Source organism: Mus pahari, chromosome 16, assembly GCF_900095145.1.
Source record: "Mus pahari chromosome 16, PAHARI_EIJ_v1.1, whole genome shotgun sequence".
NCBI classification, from domain to species: domain Eukaryota; kingdom Metazoa; phylum Chordata; class Mammalia; order Rodentia; family Muridae; genus Mus; species Mus pahari.
The window spans coordinates 3,231,951-3,250,452 of NC_034605.1; the positions used below are offsets into that span (position 1 = coordinate 3,231,951).

An 18,502-nucleotide genomic window follows, 5' to 3' on the forward strand; every position below is an offset into this window, starting at 1 on the left:
GCCTGCAACAAGTCCAATAGTTTTTGGCAGCACACTAGACGCACAGCCTAGGGAACCAATGTGTTTTCCTTCCAGTCACCCGGGGCAAACAGTGAGTCCAAAGCACATCAGGGCTCCTTTAGGGAAGAAGAGCATTACCAAAATGACCAACTTTTAATAAAAAGTGATGCAATCAACTTCAAGAGTCTAGTATATTTTTCAAGAAAAGTATTTCCCATTCTAATTAGTTTCCTATTCTATTTTTACATTGAAAAGTAAAGGATAATCTATTTTATTTCCTTTTAAAGTTTGCTGTGTCTGTGTGTTATCATGACATGGATGAACACAGGAAGTCAGGGGCCACACCCCGGAGTCAGTTCTCTCCTCAAGGCTTCTGGGGGTCAGACTCAGGTCACCCGGCTCTCTCACCAGCCCATAGCCCTTTAGTCAGCACACAGTTCCATGTTTCATCACAGCAGCATCACTCATACCTATCATTACACTTGGCTCTCAGTCATCCCCTCCCTGGTGCCCTCGGCCACCCCCTACCCCCTCACCCCCCACCCTACTCCCACCCAAGCCACTCTCGTTCTTTCCTTCAGTGCTCATGTCTGCTCTCCTTTCACATGACATCAGCTACCTGCTCCCTTCAGACTTCATTTAAGCTCTCTTCCTCCTCTCACGATATCCTACTATTTCTGTAAATTATAAATGTGACCACCTACCTGGCAGGTTAAAAATGGAAACAAAGAAATATAGGTAGATCTAAATAGAATGAACCAGAGAGCAAGCATTTCATAGAAAGTTATTTTATTTTCAGAACAGTATGTGTCTTAGTTAGGGTTTTACTGCTGTGAACAGACACCACAACTAAGACAACTCTCAAAAGGACAACATTTAATTGGGGCTGGCTTACAGGTTCAGAGGTTCAGTCCATTATCATCAAGGTGGGAGCATGGCAGCATCCAGGCTGGCATGGTGCAGGAGGAGCTGAGAGTTCTACATCTTCATCTGAAGGCTGCTAACAGAATACTGGCTTGCAGGCATCTAGGGTAAGGGTCTTAAAGCCCACACCCACAGTGACACACCTAGTCCAACTAGGCCACTCCCTGGCCCAAGCATATACAAACTATCACAGTACACTTCCTTAGGTTTAAGATCTATTTATTATGCTATTTTTTTACAAGTACCAAAGGCCCTCCATCTTTTTCCAGGTAAATATCCATGAATATAAAAGACAATGATTTTGCATCCTGCCCACCCATCTGCCCCCAGCTGTGTCCTATGCGAGCCTCTGCCAGAGCCGCTTCCCTCTCGGCCTGTTCTCTGAGCAGCACTCAGTCGTCCTCTTGCTGATTTCTCTTCTGTCAAAGGAAAGCAAGATTCTGTTGACGAAGCATATCCTGTCTGACCACTGCTTCAGAAAGGGAAACTTTCTAAAGGTCTTCACAAAAGATGTGGCCAGAAATTATGGGAAAGCAACCTTTGACTAGCTTGACTTTGACTAGCTTGGTAAGCTGGTTGATTACCTGGCTCCTAGGTGACAACCCTCAGGTGTCTGAATACTTTCTTCTCTTTATTACACAAGCCCACAGTCACAACTACTGTGTGGTAGCAGACAAGACTAGATCTTCGAGCCCCTGACAACATACATACTTCAAAGCTAGCAGAATGAAGATTTTTCTAAATGACTGTGTGTCATAAGAGTATCTTCTGTCATCCTGATGATTAAGTATTCCTTCAGCTCATAGTTCCTATTTATGTATAGAGCCTAACTCCTTCACTGCCTCCTTAGTCTATAATCATCAACTAAAGGTCCAGGGGCTGAGGAGGGAAAGGAAGTGTCCCAAAGCACACGTGAGCCCCAGAGTGAAAGGATGGCCAGCACCCACTCTTCCATGTACTCTACCAGCTTAAGGAAGTCGATGAGCTTGTGAGCATCCTCCCCGGTGGAAAGGTCCACAAAATCCTTGGGCAGCCCATAGCTCAGGTAGGGGCTGGGCTGCACTGTGACTTCACTGTTTGTGCAACGGAAGGCCGGAGAATCCTTTGCAAATAGAAAACAGAAAGTCTGTAATTTTATTGTTTCACATCTATTTTCCAAACTAAAAGAACGACAGCAGTACAATTCCAATGCCATTGTTCTCATCCGCATCAGAGCAGGAAGAAAACAAGACCCTAAAGTTAAAACAAAAAAAAGCCACCAGGAATTTAAAACAATTCTACACACTCACGAGAAATGAATAAAAAGCCTTTCAGAGTAGCATTCCCTGGAGAGCTAGGTGGGTCTCTATGAGCTGCCTGTGTACAACACTGTGATGTGGAGAAGCTCCTGAATAAACCACAGCCTGTTGCTAGTCAGCTCTGTGCTCAAGCAATGCCAGGTAGGCCAGAGCTCTGTACTAATCTTCTAAAGGTGGGTAGTTGGGAAGTATGCTCCCTCCCACAAAAACTCTGCAAGGGCAAATGAGTATTCTGATTTCCATAATCTTTTTATATTCCTCTTGGATCATCTGCAACATCATCATCTATGTGAGCTGCATGCAGGTTCACAGGTTACTAGTCACCCAAGTCATGGTCATACTTGGTCAAGTCTTACATATGATATTTATATGTTGCCTTATGCCAGAAAGGACTTCAGAGACAGAAAGCCTTGGCTTTGGACTTCCCAGGTGGCAGAAATCTAGGTGACAATGGTTGTTGTCCAGCAGAGGAAGACAAGACAGGAACTAGAATACACCGGGACCAGGAAGTCCTAGAAAGCAGCCACATCTTACACAGATAAACCAGTCACCCGACACACGTCATGGGCTCTATGCTGGACTTTGACAGATAAACCAGTCACCCGACACACGTCATGGGCTGTATGCTGGACTTTGTTCTGAGAATGGGGCTAAGTGGTGAGACTGGGAGACAGACAGGTGGTCAGTAAGTGAGCAAGCGTGTGAGCCAGACTGTGTCCCACAGTGAGAAGAATTAGGGATACCAAGAACTGGGCAATTTGCTAAGATGGTGAACAAGGAGGATGTCTTTAGAGGGGTGTTCTCGCTAAGGGACACCTGGGCTGAGAGCCAAGCAAGGCACAGAGCAGTCTTTGGAGACAGCTAGAGCACAGGCTTCCCACAGAGCTGGGCTTCTTAGCTTTCTGGAGTAGATAGAGGGAAGTGCTTGTCCCTGGACCACAGGGACAAGCAGGGCCCGTGCTAGGGAAGGAGCAGAACCAAGTGCTGCCGAGGCCCAACTGCTAAGATTTACAGTAAGTGAGAGACCACGTGCACAGAGATTAGGCCTGTAAAACCACTTAGTTCAACAACTGTGTCTCTCCTGCTTAACTTATGGCCTCTTCCCACCTTTCAATTTAATGGCTAACTTTAGAAAACAGCAACAGTGACAATATCCCTTCACTGGTTGACAGGACAAACATGAAAGGGCTTGGCACTGTGCGAGCCCCTCCTTTGGACACCCGAGTCTGATGTAGGAGGCAGCACTAGAATCAACAGGTATTGGAAATGGTTTGTCAAGGAGCAGCACATTAGGCTAAGCACTGCTCTGACTCAGAGGTGCAAAGGAAGGGCCAAAGCTGGCCCAGGCCAGAGGAACGATGAAAGCAATGGGAAGATGGGTGAGGTACAGCACACTCCTCGAGAAGGCCAAGACGTCAAAAAAGCAGAAACAAAGTGTGTATCTCTCAAGAGAAGAAACACTGTCAGAGCAGGAAGGCGCCTGTTGGGCCTGTCACTAAGAGAAGGGTTGTGTGTCTGTCCCTCAGCAGAGGTTAAAAGTCACTTAGGGTCCTTGCCAGGGGCAGGGTCTGCAGAGTGGTAGGACAGAAGCTGGCTGCCAGAGGACTGACAAAGTGAGGGCAGGTAGCAAGAGTCAAGGGGATTGAGGGGAGCGGCTGGGATGAGCCGCAGCTCAGAAGCTCTCCCAGCTGTTCCACAGCTGGGCTGAGCATGAGCACGGCTAGAGGTTGCTCGCCTGAGTGAGGGCGACGAAACTACAGTGGCCACTCAGTACCCCTCTTCCCCTCCTGGCAACAGTGAAGCTGCCTATAGCTCCACAGACAAGCACATAGTATTTTGTTTAAGGGTAAAAAAAGGCAATATAAATTTACTTAAAGATAGGCTAGCTGTGAAGATGGGAGAAAGGAAGAGTGTCAGTGAGTAAGAAATGTGCTCAAAGAAAAGAAATTCAGATGGGATCTACATGAACTTGGCTGAACCCTAACAGGCAGGAGCGGAGAGACAAGAGGCTGAGAAGCAGGGACAGCTCAGGCTTAGGGCAGACAAGGATCAGCTCTGCAGAACTGGGCTGAATAGGTTCTGCTTTCTAGAGGAACTGAGAGGATCTGCTGAGAGGAAGGCAGGAACAACAGCTGGAAGAGGAGAGGAGCCGAGAGAAGTGGGACCAGCCTGGGACCAACTGAGATGACAGCTGGCCAAGGACAGTGGTCATGAAAGCAGAGGTGACACTGTGAAGAGACAGACATGTAGCCACTGCTCTCTGTGAACACACCGCAGGGAGCAAGGCCCAGAGAAGCCATTGTGTGAATTTTAAGGGTGAAGGTTTTTCCAGGTGAGCATGACAGGCAGAGATAATAAAAGTAGAATAAGCAGAAAAAGTCAGGAAAGGGCCTGAGCCACGTGGACACCTCTTTTAAACACTGTGACAGGAAGGAAGGGCTAGCGAAGCTGTGTCTACTTGACCCTTTCCTCGTTGGTCCAGGTTCTGAGTATGCACGTCAAGGGAGTGGTGAACAGACGGAAATGGTTGGTCTCACCTGCTCCTGAGCATCCCCTTCAGTGACATCACCGCGCAGGTTGTTCTCAGACGTTAGCTCTTCCCAAGTAAACAACAGTGAGTCTGTGACCTCTCCAAATGGATTAAAGTCAATGAGCCACACCTTCCCCTAGTATAGACAGAAGAAAACAAACAAAAACCAACCAATCAAACCCAGCTAAGTATAAAATAAAAGCAAACACAACCTATGCTCTCTTATTTAAAAGGCATTTTCCTCTCAGGAGGCAAAGGCAGGTAGATCTCTGTGAGTTCAAGGCCAGCCTGGTCTACAGAGTGAGTTCCAGGACAGCCAGGGCTGCACAGAGAAACCCTGTCTCGAAAAACAAAACAAAACAGAACAAAAGGCATTTTCCTCTATTTTCCCTTACACGTCATCCATGTAGCATGCACTCAGTGTGTATGACAGAACTTGAAAGCATATGAAGGGAAGAATGCGCCAACCTGTTCAAGTGAGCTGAGTGGAAACGCCTCCCTGCTCAGTGGTCAGGATAGAACTTAGAATGTCTGCAATCCCAGGAAATCAGAGCCAGTGCATCTGATTGCAGAGCCGAGCCATTTAGGACATACAGCAGACATGGCTCCTTGACATTTTTACCTTTGTTCTTCTGGTTTATGTTCTCTCATGCTCCACCCCCGCCCCCCAACCCGTGTGTGTGTGTGTGTGTGTGTGTGTGTGTGTGTGTACAAATTTGGACATGCCAAAGGAGAATGCTGAAAGACAGCATTTTAATCTAGGTTAAAACACAATTTTAGAGGAGATGCCTTAATAGGGCTTGCTTCAGAAATATCCAACCAATGGCATGGAGTCTTATCAAGTTTTCACCATGTGTCACATGAGTAAGGTTTCTATTTTACATAATCCCCAAGAGAAATCCTACCGGTTTCTTTTGCCACTTGAGTTATTTGCACACATCAATCTGGTACCCACTTCTATATTAGACTATGTGAAATAATACTAAATAATACTAGACATTGGTCAACCTGGCATAAAGCCAGACTTGTTTAGGGAGCTATTAGTAGGATGTCTAGAAGGAGACAAAATTGTATCCACATTGCAACAGGTACGTGAACAAATACCAAGGAGATCAAAGAGAAATCACACAGCAAGAGATCAAAATGTCCCAGCAACAATCTGTATATAAGACAGCTAAACATGAAAGCATTAGAAACAATGAATAATTCTCAAAACAAACCCAAGCCTGCAGCACCACTAATAGATAAAATATATAATGAAAAACACATGAAGCCCAATTAGTATTAGGAATAGAAAACGTTCCTAATTAATGATAAGATTTTTATTGAAATGATCTGTTATGGTTAATCTCCATTGTCAACTTGATTGGAGTGAGATGCCCAGGAGACTGGTAAGACACACTTCAGAGTATACTGCTGAGGTGTGTCCTCAGAGGACGGCTCCCAAAGGCAGCTCCTGAATACAGGCAGCACACACTCTCCAAACAGGGCCCTCAAGGGGAAAAAGCAGACAGAAGCCCATCAGCGCAGCTCTGCTCCCCGGCCCCCTTCTCTGATGTCTCACACCCCAAAGGCTCACAGTGGTGGGGCCTAGTGGCCATGGCCAGAAACCTCGGAAACAGTGAGCCAAAACCCACATTTCCTCCTTTTATTTATATCATGTATCATCAAAATAGAATTAGTGCTATCTAAAAACACAACTTCAAAATATATTACTAAAAAAACCAACACAATTAGAAATAAAAAGATTTTAACATACACGGTTGTTCAATAACTAATAAATCAAGTAGCCAAAAAAAAATTTTTTGGGGGAAAGATTTTTTTCCATGTGATAAAGTCTACATATAAAAAATAAACAAATAGCACAAAGAACCCCTGCCAGTATTGCTCATCTGTATTTCTATCCCTTCCCCGAAAATGTGTTTGATCTGAAAGGGATGCACGTTTCCTTCCTTCCAAAGCTACGTATTTCAGCAACAAGCCTGGTCTAGATCCATGAGTCTGCAGAACACAGCACACGCTGGACTTCCTCTGGCATGATCAAGTTACAAAGCCAAGCTTACAATAGCAAGACTCAAAATTAAACAACGTTCTGTCCAGAAAGCAATAAAACAAGTTAACAACAACACAAGTCACAGTGAGAAGACTAGAAAGGAACAAAATCGATTTTCTAAGACTAAAATAAGAGGCAGATGGATCTCTGTGAGTTCCAGGACAACTTGCTCTACACAGTGAGTTCTAGAGCTACGTAGTAAACCCCCCACCCCCCACCTGTCTCTCTGTGTGTGTCTCTGTCTCTGTCTGTCTGTCTGTCTGCCTCTCTCTCTCTCTCTCTCTCTCTCTCTCTCATACACACACACATACACACACACACAATGTAAATAAGGATTTTAAATTCTAGCTGTACATCATCATCCCTGAGGGGGCTTCTGAAACCTTACCCAGTGCCCATCCTAGACTCACAGAATGGGTGGGCCACTGACCTGACGGGCATAGAACAGTTAAGACTCTACAGCCCTGAATCAAGTTGCCCAACCACAATAAACACAGACACATCAAAGTGTCACTAGGTACAAACATTTCAGTTATATGTCACGAACCAAACTACTTACAGACGCGAGTTAGTTTTCTATAAGAAGAGCCACAAAATAATATATTCAAGGAAGTGTCTAACAAACTCTGATCCACGTACCATTGAGTAAATGCAAATGAGCTTTACAATATGGTCTAAATCTCTGAACAGAAACTGTCAGGATGTTTAGACTGGCGTGCTTCTCACTTTTAAAAATGTAACTCGCTTCAGATCTGCAGGATCTCAGTCAGCTACCATTACTTATACACTTGTCCAACTTCACTTTAATTCTGCAACTCTTTTACAGGCTAAACGGCTGCCTCTACCTGTCAGCCCCACTGAGTCAGTGATCAGGACATTTGCCAGGGACAGGCGGCAGCTTGGCAGGTTCCAACATTTTCAACTGCCAATATGAAATAACTAGTTTAGTATCTGTACAATGTAGGCAGATAACACTTACCCCACAGCATTATACAGGCTGTGATACAGAATTAAATGATAATAAAAGCCTTCAGGGAAAGGAGTGGGTTCTAGACAAACGGCTGGTTGTACCCTGTTCTAACTGCCTAGATGCTGCCTGCCACAGGCCATACCTCACAAACACAGTGTCTGCCACTTCCACATCAAGATAAATTCCTCCACCGTCCAAGGTTATCTTGTTTGATGCTTCCGAGGGCAGTACAGCAGCTAGTGGGCTGTGTGAGTGATCGGCCAGTGTCTTTAGTAAGAAGCAGAGAAGCAATTCCTGCCTGCGGGATCAGATGTCTGTGGATGAACTCACCCCTACTTCCCAATCTTCTGAGGTTTTTTTCCATCCAGCTGAAACTTTCCTGAGCAACGTTCCTTGTCTCTACCTCTGTTTCTCTATCTTTTTATTTGTGTTTGTGATTGTGTGCATTGCTCACATGTGTCTTCAGAGAAGCTACAGTGAGATCCTGCCTCTCATCAGCCAGAAGTACAAGGATGACAAGCACTGGCAAGAATATGGGGAATGGGAGTCCTCAGGGACTGTGGGGAGGAAGGTGAGCTAGTCCAGCCGAGGAAGAACAGGCAAGTGTCCTATAAAGATAAAGAGGCTCCTAGGGAGGTTCAGCCTTTGAAGGCACTTGCTGACTAACCTGAGGTCCTAGGCTTGATCCCAGGAACCCACATGGTGGAGAGACAGAAGCACACTCAAGTCCATGTTCTCACATGATCAATGTAAATAAATAAAGAGATTAAACACAGACACACCAGATGACCCAGCATCCCAGTTCTCAGGCATACATCCAAAGATGTGAATACCTGAAAGAACAGACGTCCCTCAATCTTAATTCAACACTACTCACAACAACCTGGAAGTGCAGACAGCCTGACAGTCAATCGGCTGATGAATAGATAGAGAAAATGTGGTCCAAACACAACAGAACTGTTGAGCATAGCTGCCTAGTACTCTGAGGCAATGTGGATGATCTGGGAAGCCTTATGGAAGTGAACTATTCCAGGCAAAGGGCAAATACCACATGATCTCATTCACATGTGAACTCAACCAGGGATCTTCCACAGGCCAAGTAGAAAGATGGCTACCAGAGGCTGGTGTGGGGAGCGACGTGGCAGAAGATGATCAATAGTTAATAAAGAAGAATAAGATGTTCTGATATGCTACTGCACAGAGGCGAGACCATTGGTGCCACCAACATTTTACTACTGGGACAGGATACCATCACCTCCAACATCTCTGGTCACATTTATACCTACCCTGGAGGCTGGGAATGCTTGTTAGACAATGATGACGTGCTATCAGTTCAGTGAGCTCAGGTCAGTGACATGGGAGAATTTTGAATGTTCTTACCATAAGGGAATGACAAATATTTGAGTAGGAACTCCTTTGGTTTCTCATATGAATGAAATCGTGTGGTACTTGCCCTTTGCCTGGATTAGTTCACTTATGTAAGGAATTCCAGAACTAAACAGTACACGATGTAGACATGCACTGAAACACTAAATTCATATCCATTTCATGTTTTTATGTATTAGATAACAAATAAATTTAAGTTAAAAATGTTAATTTGGAGGCCGGGTGTGGTGGCGCACACTTTTAATCCTAGCACTTGGGAGGCAGAGGCAGGCGGATTTCTGAGTTTGAGGCCAGCCTGGTCTACAGAGTGAGTTCCAGGACAGCCAGGGCTACACAGAAAAACCCTGTATCGGAAAAACCAAAAAAAAAAAAAAAAAAAAAAAGTTAATCTGGGGCTAGGGAGCTAACTCATCTTCCTGGGGACCCAAGTTTGATCCCTACAAACCACAGAAGAAATGTTAGGTATGGTTGTTAACCATTTGTACCCAGCACTGGGAAGGTGGAGTCAGGATGACTCCTGAGGCCCACTGACCAGCCTGCTTTATTTAACTGATGAGCTCCAGGCCAACACTAGTTGCTGCTTCAGGGGTACAGGCAGCATTTCTGAGGATGACACCTGGGGTTGTCCTTTGGCTATGTGCACAGCCCACATACTCATGTGCACGCTTCCCACATGAATATGAATATAAACACACTCAAAAAGTTTAAATGATAAATTTATTTTAGGAAAGAAAATAAAAATAAATGTAAACAAATTTACATCTTTGCTTAAGCAAGTCACACAAAGAGTCTTTTAGTTGACTTGAGAAAATGTAAGACCCAAATGTCAAATTTCTATTAAGTGTATACAATGAATTATTTTCAGCAGGTCTAGACCTCCCAAAAGTGTGAAGAAGGATGTAAGTGGCCACTTATTCACTTGTTCTATTGCTGGTCCTATACTTAGGGAATACCCTGTAATCCCATCACACAGCAGGCAAAAGCAAGAGGGTCATGAGTTCAAATCCAACCTTTATATAACAAATTCCATTTGGATGCATACCTTCAATCCCAGCACTCAGGAAGCAGAGGCAGGAGGATCTCTAAGTTTGAGGACAGCGTGGACTGTTTCAGGACAGACAGGGCTACACAGAAAAACCCTGTGTTAAAAACCATAAAAAAACAAACCAAAACCAAAACAAACAAACAAAAAACAAATTCCAGGCTAGCCGGAGCTAAATTCACAAAATCAAGCACACTGAATTTATTCATGTTGGGTATGCTACTGTAAGGAATAATCTTACATTGTGAATTTCACAGACTTCATCTTGAGAACACATTTTCTGGCAATAGACCTTCGTAAATTTAATAGCTGTGTACTGTGCTCACCATTCCCGGCTTTAAAGCAAGTTAACTACAGTACTTACCCTACTGTCCCTGTGTATATCGAACACAACTGTAAAGAGAAAACTCAGTTACTAATAAGCGAATGCTTCCATAATCTAAATCTCTTTTTGAAAATTCAGGTATACTTTATTATTAAACACAGCAGAATATAATTAGCCATGAATACTTATGGTGGCCCACACTCCTTAGCACTGGGGAAACTAAGGCAGGAGGACGGCTGCAGGGTCAAGGCCAGCTTGAACCAAGTGGGATCAAGGCCCGTTGGACTACAATGTAGGAATCTGTCCAACACAACAATGAGCGGACTCATTGATGAAATAAAGTCTAACCGTAATGATTCTTCATGCTTAAAAACACAAACCAAACAGCGACCTAGGCTGAACCAGTTGCTTGCGTGGGCAGAGGAAGCTGTCACCAAGACAACTATCAGAAAGGCACTCCCATCACATACCTGAGGTGGGAAATGAGTCTCGTAAGAAAGCACAGAGTGTAATTATGAGACAGCACGATTCATCTTCTTTTTTAATTAAATATGCTATGGAACCCAGTCTTGGCAAGCAGAAAAGGCATACATCATAGGTTTAACTCTATGCTATTTGAAAACTCTCTTACATACCACAAACTTTCAGTTCCTCAAAACAACCCCCAGCTGTTTGTTCTGCAGCCGCTACTGCCTCAGATAACAACAGAAGCTGAAAAGAAGAAGCACTCCACTCTCCATGGACGGATCTGGTAAAACGCACCAACTTCTCCAAGCATGGAGAGAAGTGCCCTGGTATTGAATAATATTATCTAATTAAATGGGGTGAAATGAACACTAGTCATCAGTGATACCAATGGTAACATAATAAGCATTGGGTGCAGAACTTTGAGCTGAGTACTGAGGACAGACCACAGAGGCGGAGGCTCAGCGGCCACTGCACCGATAGGGGATACTCACAGTCTTCATCTAAGAATTTATACTGTAGGTGTTCCTTGAAAAAGTCTTGAATGCATCTGCAAATGTCTTCTTTTTGCTTAGAAATATGATCATAGTATTGTGTGTAGTCCCTCTGAGATATACCTGACAAGAAAACATTCAGTAGCTGTTACTATACAATACCCATAAAACACCAATTAACATAATTTACTGTAGTGATCAAGGCTATTGAAGCTGGCCAGAAGACCATACAGGTGAACACAGCAGCTCAACCAAATGGTCTATGGACAGATGCACCTTAGGCTCCAGACTGTCACACACTTAATTTTGGAAGTAGTTATTTTATTTAGCAGGGTGGAAAGGGTTCAGTCACAAAAAGACTTGCTTAGTAAAACCTCCAAGTAGACATTCTAAACATGTGTGTGCATGCACCTGCTGCTTTCATGTTTAAAGCTAGGCTCTTCAAATCGCTATCCTCCTCTAGGTGGTGGTGGGGTGGGAACATGTAAAGAGCCCTCACACACACCTGCCAGCCGTGGTCACACTGTACTTCACAAAAGCAGCCTGTGTTTCTTGTCTTAGGGAAGGTGATCGACCTTCAGAGCCTGATCTTTCAAACTGTTGTAAGAAAAAGTTTCTGAGTTCTTAGTCACACACCCAAGTCTCCCTCTTTAGCAAACTTAAACTATGGAGTATGTAATATGGAGTACCTACATTTATCTTAGTTATAAGAATAAATGCCAACATTCCATTCATTCCATGATAACTGGTGAGCTGATGCTAAGCTTAATGTTCCTTGGTCCACAACTTTACAGAAAACAGACACTGGCAAACATTTTAAAAGAACAACTTACTTCAGTCCTTAGCCTAAGTAAGGGATAGCTAACAATATAATAACTTCAGAGGTAAGAAGACAAGAAATACACTTGTTTCATATATTTTCTTTTGCTCATGTAATAAACAACGCCCTAATAACAGAAAGATTGTAGGGGCCTGGAGAGATGGCTCAGCTAAGAGTATATACTGTCTCACAGGAGACCTGAGCCTGGTTTCCAGCACCCACATTAAGACATCTTATGCCGGGCGTGGTGGCGCACGCCTTTAATCCCAGCACTTGGGAGGCAGAGGCAGGCGGATTTCTGAGTTCGAGGCCAGCCTGGTCTACAGAGTGAGTTCCAGGACAGCCAAGGCTATCAGAGAAACCCTGTCTCGAAAAAACAAAACAAAACAAAAAAAAAAAAAAAAAAAAAAGACATCTTATGACTCCCTATAGCTTCAACACTAGGCAAATGCAACACTTCCAGCCTCCATGGACATCTGCATATACCCCAACACAGACACACACACATATACACAAGTAAATAAAAGAAATCTTTAAAAAAGGGAAGATTGTTAAAATTTAGCTTCTTATGATGTTTATTTTACAATAAGCACTTTACTGGGAGTAAAACAAAACTTTCTAACAAGAAGTAGGTCCATTACACTGGTTGAGAATGGTAAAAGCTGTCCACAGCGCCACCTTCCTGTGTAGAAACTAACATGGGCTCAGGACCTTTAGTAACACAGAACTCCAGACTCAATATCAAACCCCTGTCCTAATTATTGAAATTATTTCCATCAAAAGCTTGTTTTTTCTCCTTTGGCTATTTTATTTTCCAATGAAACATGATTGTATGTATTTATGAATTAGTGTGACATTCTGATACATATATGATCAAAATAATGGTAAAATTAATGTATTCACACAATGAAATATAACTCAACTATAAAAGTGAAATTCTAAAATTTACAACACAGTTATCTTTTTCTTTTAAAAATAAAGTTTACCGTTTGCTTGTTTAATATGCCCAGGTACACATGAGTGTGTGAGGGGCACACACCTTTGATTAAGCAAGTGCACATGGTGGTCAAAGAATGGGAGTTAGCTCTCTCCTACCTCGCAGGCTCCGGGACTGCCTCAGGTTATCGGGCTAGGTGGTCTTTACCAGCTGCATCACCCTGCCAGCAATCCTCTTTTAAAGGCTACTTTGGGGAAAGGGTTATAACAGAGCACTTACCTAGCATGTACCAGGGTCTGGGCTCACTTTCTGGATACACATACACATTAAAGATTACCTTCAAGGACAAGAAGAACTCACCAATAAGCTTATTTTCTTTGACAAAACATCGGAATTCAGCCCCAGGAATTAATTCACACCATTTTCGGAGAACAAGCTGTAGACAAGGAATAAATATAACAGAAGTATATGAGAAGACCCTTTCATGTGAAGATCTTATAATGATTGTCATTAAAAGTGGTTTTGTGAGCCGGGCATGGTGGTGCACGCCTTTAATCCCAGCACTTGGAAGGCCAAGGCAGAGGCAGGCAGATTTCTGAGTTCGAGGCCAGCCTGGTCTACAAAGTGAGTTCCAGGACAGCTAGGGCTATACAGAGAAACCCTGTCTCAAAAAACAAAACAAAACAAAACAAAACAAAAAACAAAAAACAAAAAAACCCTAGGTAGAGCTGGTCATGTTGGGACATGTCTTTGGAGGCAGAGTCNGCCAGCCTGGTCTACAAAGTGAGTTCCAGGACAGCTAGGGCTATACAGAGAAACCCTGTCTCAAAAAACCAAAAAAAAAAAAAAAAAAAAAAAAAGTGGTTTTGTGATAAAGAGGCCACCTAAAACAGGAGATGTGACAGGAGCTGCAACCATGTCAGAATTGTGGTTTTAGGTTTGGCTTAGTGGTTGAGCACTTGCTTAAGAAGCTCAGAGCCCGAGGAGCGTCCTAGCCAAGGCAGACTCATCATTTGGAGGGATTAGATACAGATACAGAAGGCAGATCTCACCACCACTGCGCCATAAGCTGCCCTGTTACTTACATGTTGTGTGCCTCTTGAAGGGTGTCTGTCTGTCTATCTATCATCTATCTATCTGTCTGTCTGTCTGTCTGTCTACCTACCTTCCTATCATCTATCTTCTCAGCACTGAGATCCGGGGTGCAATCAGCAGCACCTCTGTTCTTAAATTTCAGGTGGTATATAAACTACCCAGGAGAGTCTCAGTCTCCCCCTTCTTCCCTGCCCTTCCTCTCCCCCTCTTTCAAGAAAGGGAAGCACCACAATGTTATCACTGAGATCTTAGCTGGGGAGTGGTTGCTCAATTTTTCTGGCATTTAAATTTTTCTGGTAATAATGTCCTCTTCTTAGAGAAAATTAAGTTTTTTATTAAATGTCTTAAGACTTCCAGATGCATTGAGTTCATCCTTTATTGCTGTGAGCTCTGGGTCAAACCTTGAAATGTTCTGTAGTTAAGAGCACTTGCTGTTGCAGAGAACTGGGTTCAATTCCCAGCACACAGGTTGGTCTACAACCTCCTGTAACTCCAGTACTAGGGGGATCTGATACCCTCTTCTTATCTCTGTGGGCACCAAACACACATACAGTGCATACACATGTTTGTAAACACTCATACATAAAATAAAGTGAACAAATTAAACATACTAAAAACAAACAAAAACCCTGTGAGCCTCAAACTAAAATATTATCAGTTCTTACGTATTAAAAGTCGACCCTGGGGTACAAGTGTGTGTCATGTGGCTGCAGTCATTTCTAATCTAGAAACAAACTAAGCAATTGTGAGACACTAATAGCAGTAAGTAACACACACAGTAACACACACTAGTTGGTTTTTAAAGTACAAAATGGTAAAGCCATTCTCCTTGCCCAGTTGTTGTCCTGGGAAGCAACCCGAGCTTTCTGGTTCCTGTTTATCTTTCTAGAAGTGGTCCAGGAATACGTAAGTGTACAGCAGATGGAAACATTTTTAAGTACACAGACAGGAGCATATGCTGTATGGGACTCTGCTTGCAAGGTTTTTCACTGTAATTACTTGAGGAACCTCACTTCCGCAGCTTTAACTCCAGTGTCTTACCAGGATGCTGCTGCATCAAACAGCAGAGGCCTGGGAAGTAACCCTCAGCTTTAGACATCATTTCAACCAGCACTATACCTCAGTGAACGACTAAAGAACACTCTGTGCAGGTCCTGTGTACCTAGCACCAAGTCCTAACACATAACAGGTGCTTCACAGTAAGCTGTTCAGCAAAACAGTAGATATAAATATGCAATGTACATATAAATAGTGTTATAGAAGACTGACATGGGGAAATACGCTCTGGAAATAAGCCGGAGGTTGGGGGGGAGGGAAACGACACACATTTATTTATACTTGTATGTAAAGACCAAACACTCTAAGACCTAGTAACTATTTAGTGGCCTAATAAATAATAAATACAATGTTCCATATATACAATATATTCATAGAAGATCTATCAATATAAAAATATTTAATACAGTGAGTATCAGTGGACAATATTTTCTCCATGATGCTAGAAACAAACCCAGGACCTAAAGCATGGCATACAAACACTTCACTACTAAGCTGCAATCCCAGGCCCTAGACAAATCTTGAAAGCACATCTATCTAGAGATGTCTAGAAGCAAATAATGCAGAAGGAAATTTTAATCATGGTACTAATTCTAAAAAAAATATGAAAATGTTTTACAATTAAAAAGCAATGATGACCAGTTACTTTTCAGAAATACTGTATTTTGAGAGTACAAATTCAAAAGGAATCAAGAGTAATTACAAGTGATAGTCTACTATGCAGCATTTAAAGGATAAGAAAACTCTAGAATCAATTAATCAGTTAAGAAATTAGCTATATTTAAGAATACTACCCACTGAGAGGTATCTATGTGTACGTTTTCAGACAATGGAGGAAAGCCTGGAGTTTGCATCAACTCCAATTCTTCCTCAGTTCGTGTCATCGCTCTTCGCCTTTTCCGTTCTCTCTGTAAGATGAGTGAGTGGGAGAAGAAGCTGACACTAAAGTGAGGATGGCATTGCTCTCAGTAGTGCAGTTTGAGTTTGGGACGTTTGCCACAGGCTCATGCCTTTTGGTTTCTAGCTCATGGTGCTATTTTGAAGGCTATGGAGAGCCAGTAAGTGGTGGCGTTGGCTGGCAGGCACAGGTCATGAAGGTACAGACTCTGAACTAGATTTGCATGGGTGAAAAGTATAAAGGCATTTATGTTATATAAGATTGTGTATATTCTCTGTGTATAGTATATATATCCTAATATATAGTCTATAAATAGTACATTTTCTTTGTCTTTCTGTGGTGGTTTGAGTAAGAATGGCCCCAACAGGCTCATAGATTTGAATGCTTGGTCACCAGGGAGTGGCCCTATTAGGAGGTGTGGTCTTATTGGAAGAAGTGTGTGAGGACGGTGAGCTTTGAGGTTTCAAATGCTGGGGCGAGGCCGTGCTCTCTCCTCCTGCTGCCTGTCCAGCAGGGTGTAGACCTCTTAGCTACCTTTCTAGCACCGTATCTGCTGCAAGACACCATGCTTCCAAACATCCTGATAATAAACTAAATCTCTGAAATGGTAAGCAAGCCCTAATTAAATGTTTTCTTTTATAGGAGTTGCTGTGGCCATGGTGTCTCTTCATAGCAATAGAACATTGACTAAGATACTCCCTGTCCCGCCCTCTCTTTTATTTGAGACAGAGTCTCACTGTGTGACTTTGACTGGCCTGAAAATTGCTTTGTAGACCAGCCTGGCCTTGAACTCAGTCACCTGTCTGCCTCTGCTGGGATTAAAGACATGCACCAACATGCTCCACCATGCCCCAACTAAATTATATATATATATATTCCTCTATATGTATGACAAATTTCTTAAATGTAAAATGTAGCCATTTTACGTTCCCAGAGAAATTAGACTAAAATTTTTCATTTACAAATAAGCAGCACTCTTCCAGGAACTTTATCCGGGAATCTCAATGTTCTAAAGGAGAAAAAAGCTGCTTACCTCGTACTCTATACAAGGGTCTGGAGAATCATCAGTGCAATGGATAAACCTTTGGAGAGAAAAAATACAATTACTTTTGTTAATTTATGCAGACATCTTCACAAACAATATGAGATTTGATCCTACAGAAAGTATCCAGAAACAAAGGACTCTTGCAAACCCAGTCTATAGTTATGAAGCGTTGCTTGGTGTGGAGTACTACGCAGGCTCATTTAATCCTCAGAACACACAAGCAGCGCAAGTAACCTCCATTTTTCTGTCAATGGGCAAAGAATCTAAAATTCAAAAAAGTCCAAGCTTGGCAAATAAGCTAGGACTATACACAACTCAGGATGTCCAGCTCTGAATGATGGTAAGTCTGTCCACTCTTGGTGTCTGTCCTGCTACGGAGTCAGCAGGCTGCACACTGTTCTATGACATCAGCTCTGTCACTGAGAGCCATACAACATGGCTATGTTCCATCTTCAGTGAAGGTAGGATGGCAGCCACCATCCACCTTAGTGATGACTCTGAGTCAGCACACTGAGGACTGCTCTGTGGACAGTAGCTTGGCCACAGAAAGCCACATGTCTGTCATTGCAAAAGACATTGGACAGAACCATCCAACCCTCCCTTAAGCATCCCCTCTAAGGACTGTCTCATGAACAATAAAATAGAGTATTACAAAACGTCCATCTATGCCAAGCCCTGGACCAGGCACCAGGACCACAAATCGCCTAGGACCCCAATGTCCTTTACGAGGCATGATAGAGGAAGCTAGCAAGTACACAGATCATTTCAGAACACATGGGAGAATAAAATACTCTGATGGAACAAACAAGGAAGCAACTTACTGGCTGTCATGTGTGGGAGGGAGAGGGGGAAGTAGAAAGGGGATCCACTGAGAGGCAAAGGGAAACGTGCCGCAGCAGGACAAGAATGCAAAAACAAGAACCTCATGAGAGTAGCACCATGGGTGTGGATCAGCGATGAAGATGGGGGAAAGTTGTGGACGGAGCACTGGTTACTTTGTGCTTCGTTCACACAAAGTAGATTCACCTGAGAAGAGGGAGCCGTAGTAAGCACCTGCCTCCATCAGACTGGCCTGTGCACAGGTCTGTGGGGCCTTTTCTTTTCTTTTTCTTTTTCTCTTTTGGTTTTTTGAGACAGGGTTTCTCTGTATAGCCCTGGCTGTCC

General features: G+C 43.2%; 1 protein-coding gene across 2 annotated transcripts in view; it reads right to left on the bottom strand.

Moving 5' to 3' along the window:
• Positions 1-775: 775 nt before the first annotated feature.
• Positions 776-18,502, bottom strand: part of Cdc123 (cell division cycle 123) — a 51,293-nt gene continuing 33,566 nt past the window's right edge. Inside the window, exons 7-13 of one of the 2 annotated variants that reach the window (XM_021215333.2) lie at positions 17,327-17,375; positions 13,605-13,680; positions 11,488-11,610; positions 10,568-10,596; positions 4,760-4,888; positions 1,889-2,026; positions 1,131-1,343 (exon numbers count right to left, since the gene is read on the bottom strand). In XM_021215333.2, coding sequence (XP_021070992.1) covers positions 1,317-1,343; positions 1,889-2,026; positions 4,760-4,888; positions 10,568-10,596; positions 11,488-11,610; positions 13,605-13,680; positions 17,327-17,375 — 571 coding nt within the window. In that variant the 3' untranslated portion in view covers positions 1,131-1,316. Of the gene's footprint in view, positions 1,344-1,888; positions 2,027-4,759; positions 4,889-10,567; positions 10,597-11,487; positions 11,611-13,604; positions 13,681-17,326; positions 17,376-18,502 lie in introns of both variants that reach the window. The other variant, XM_029547357.1, reaches the window with a different exon arrangement.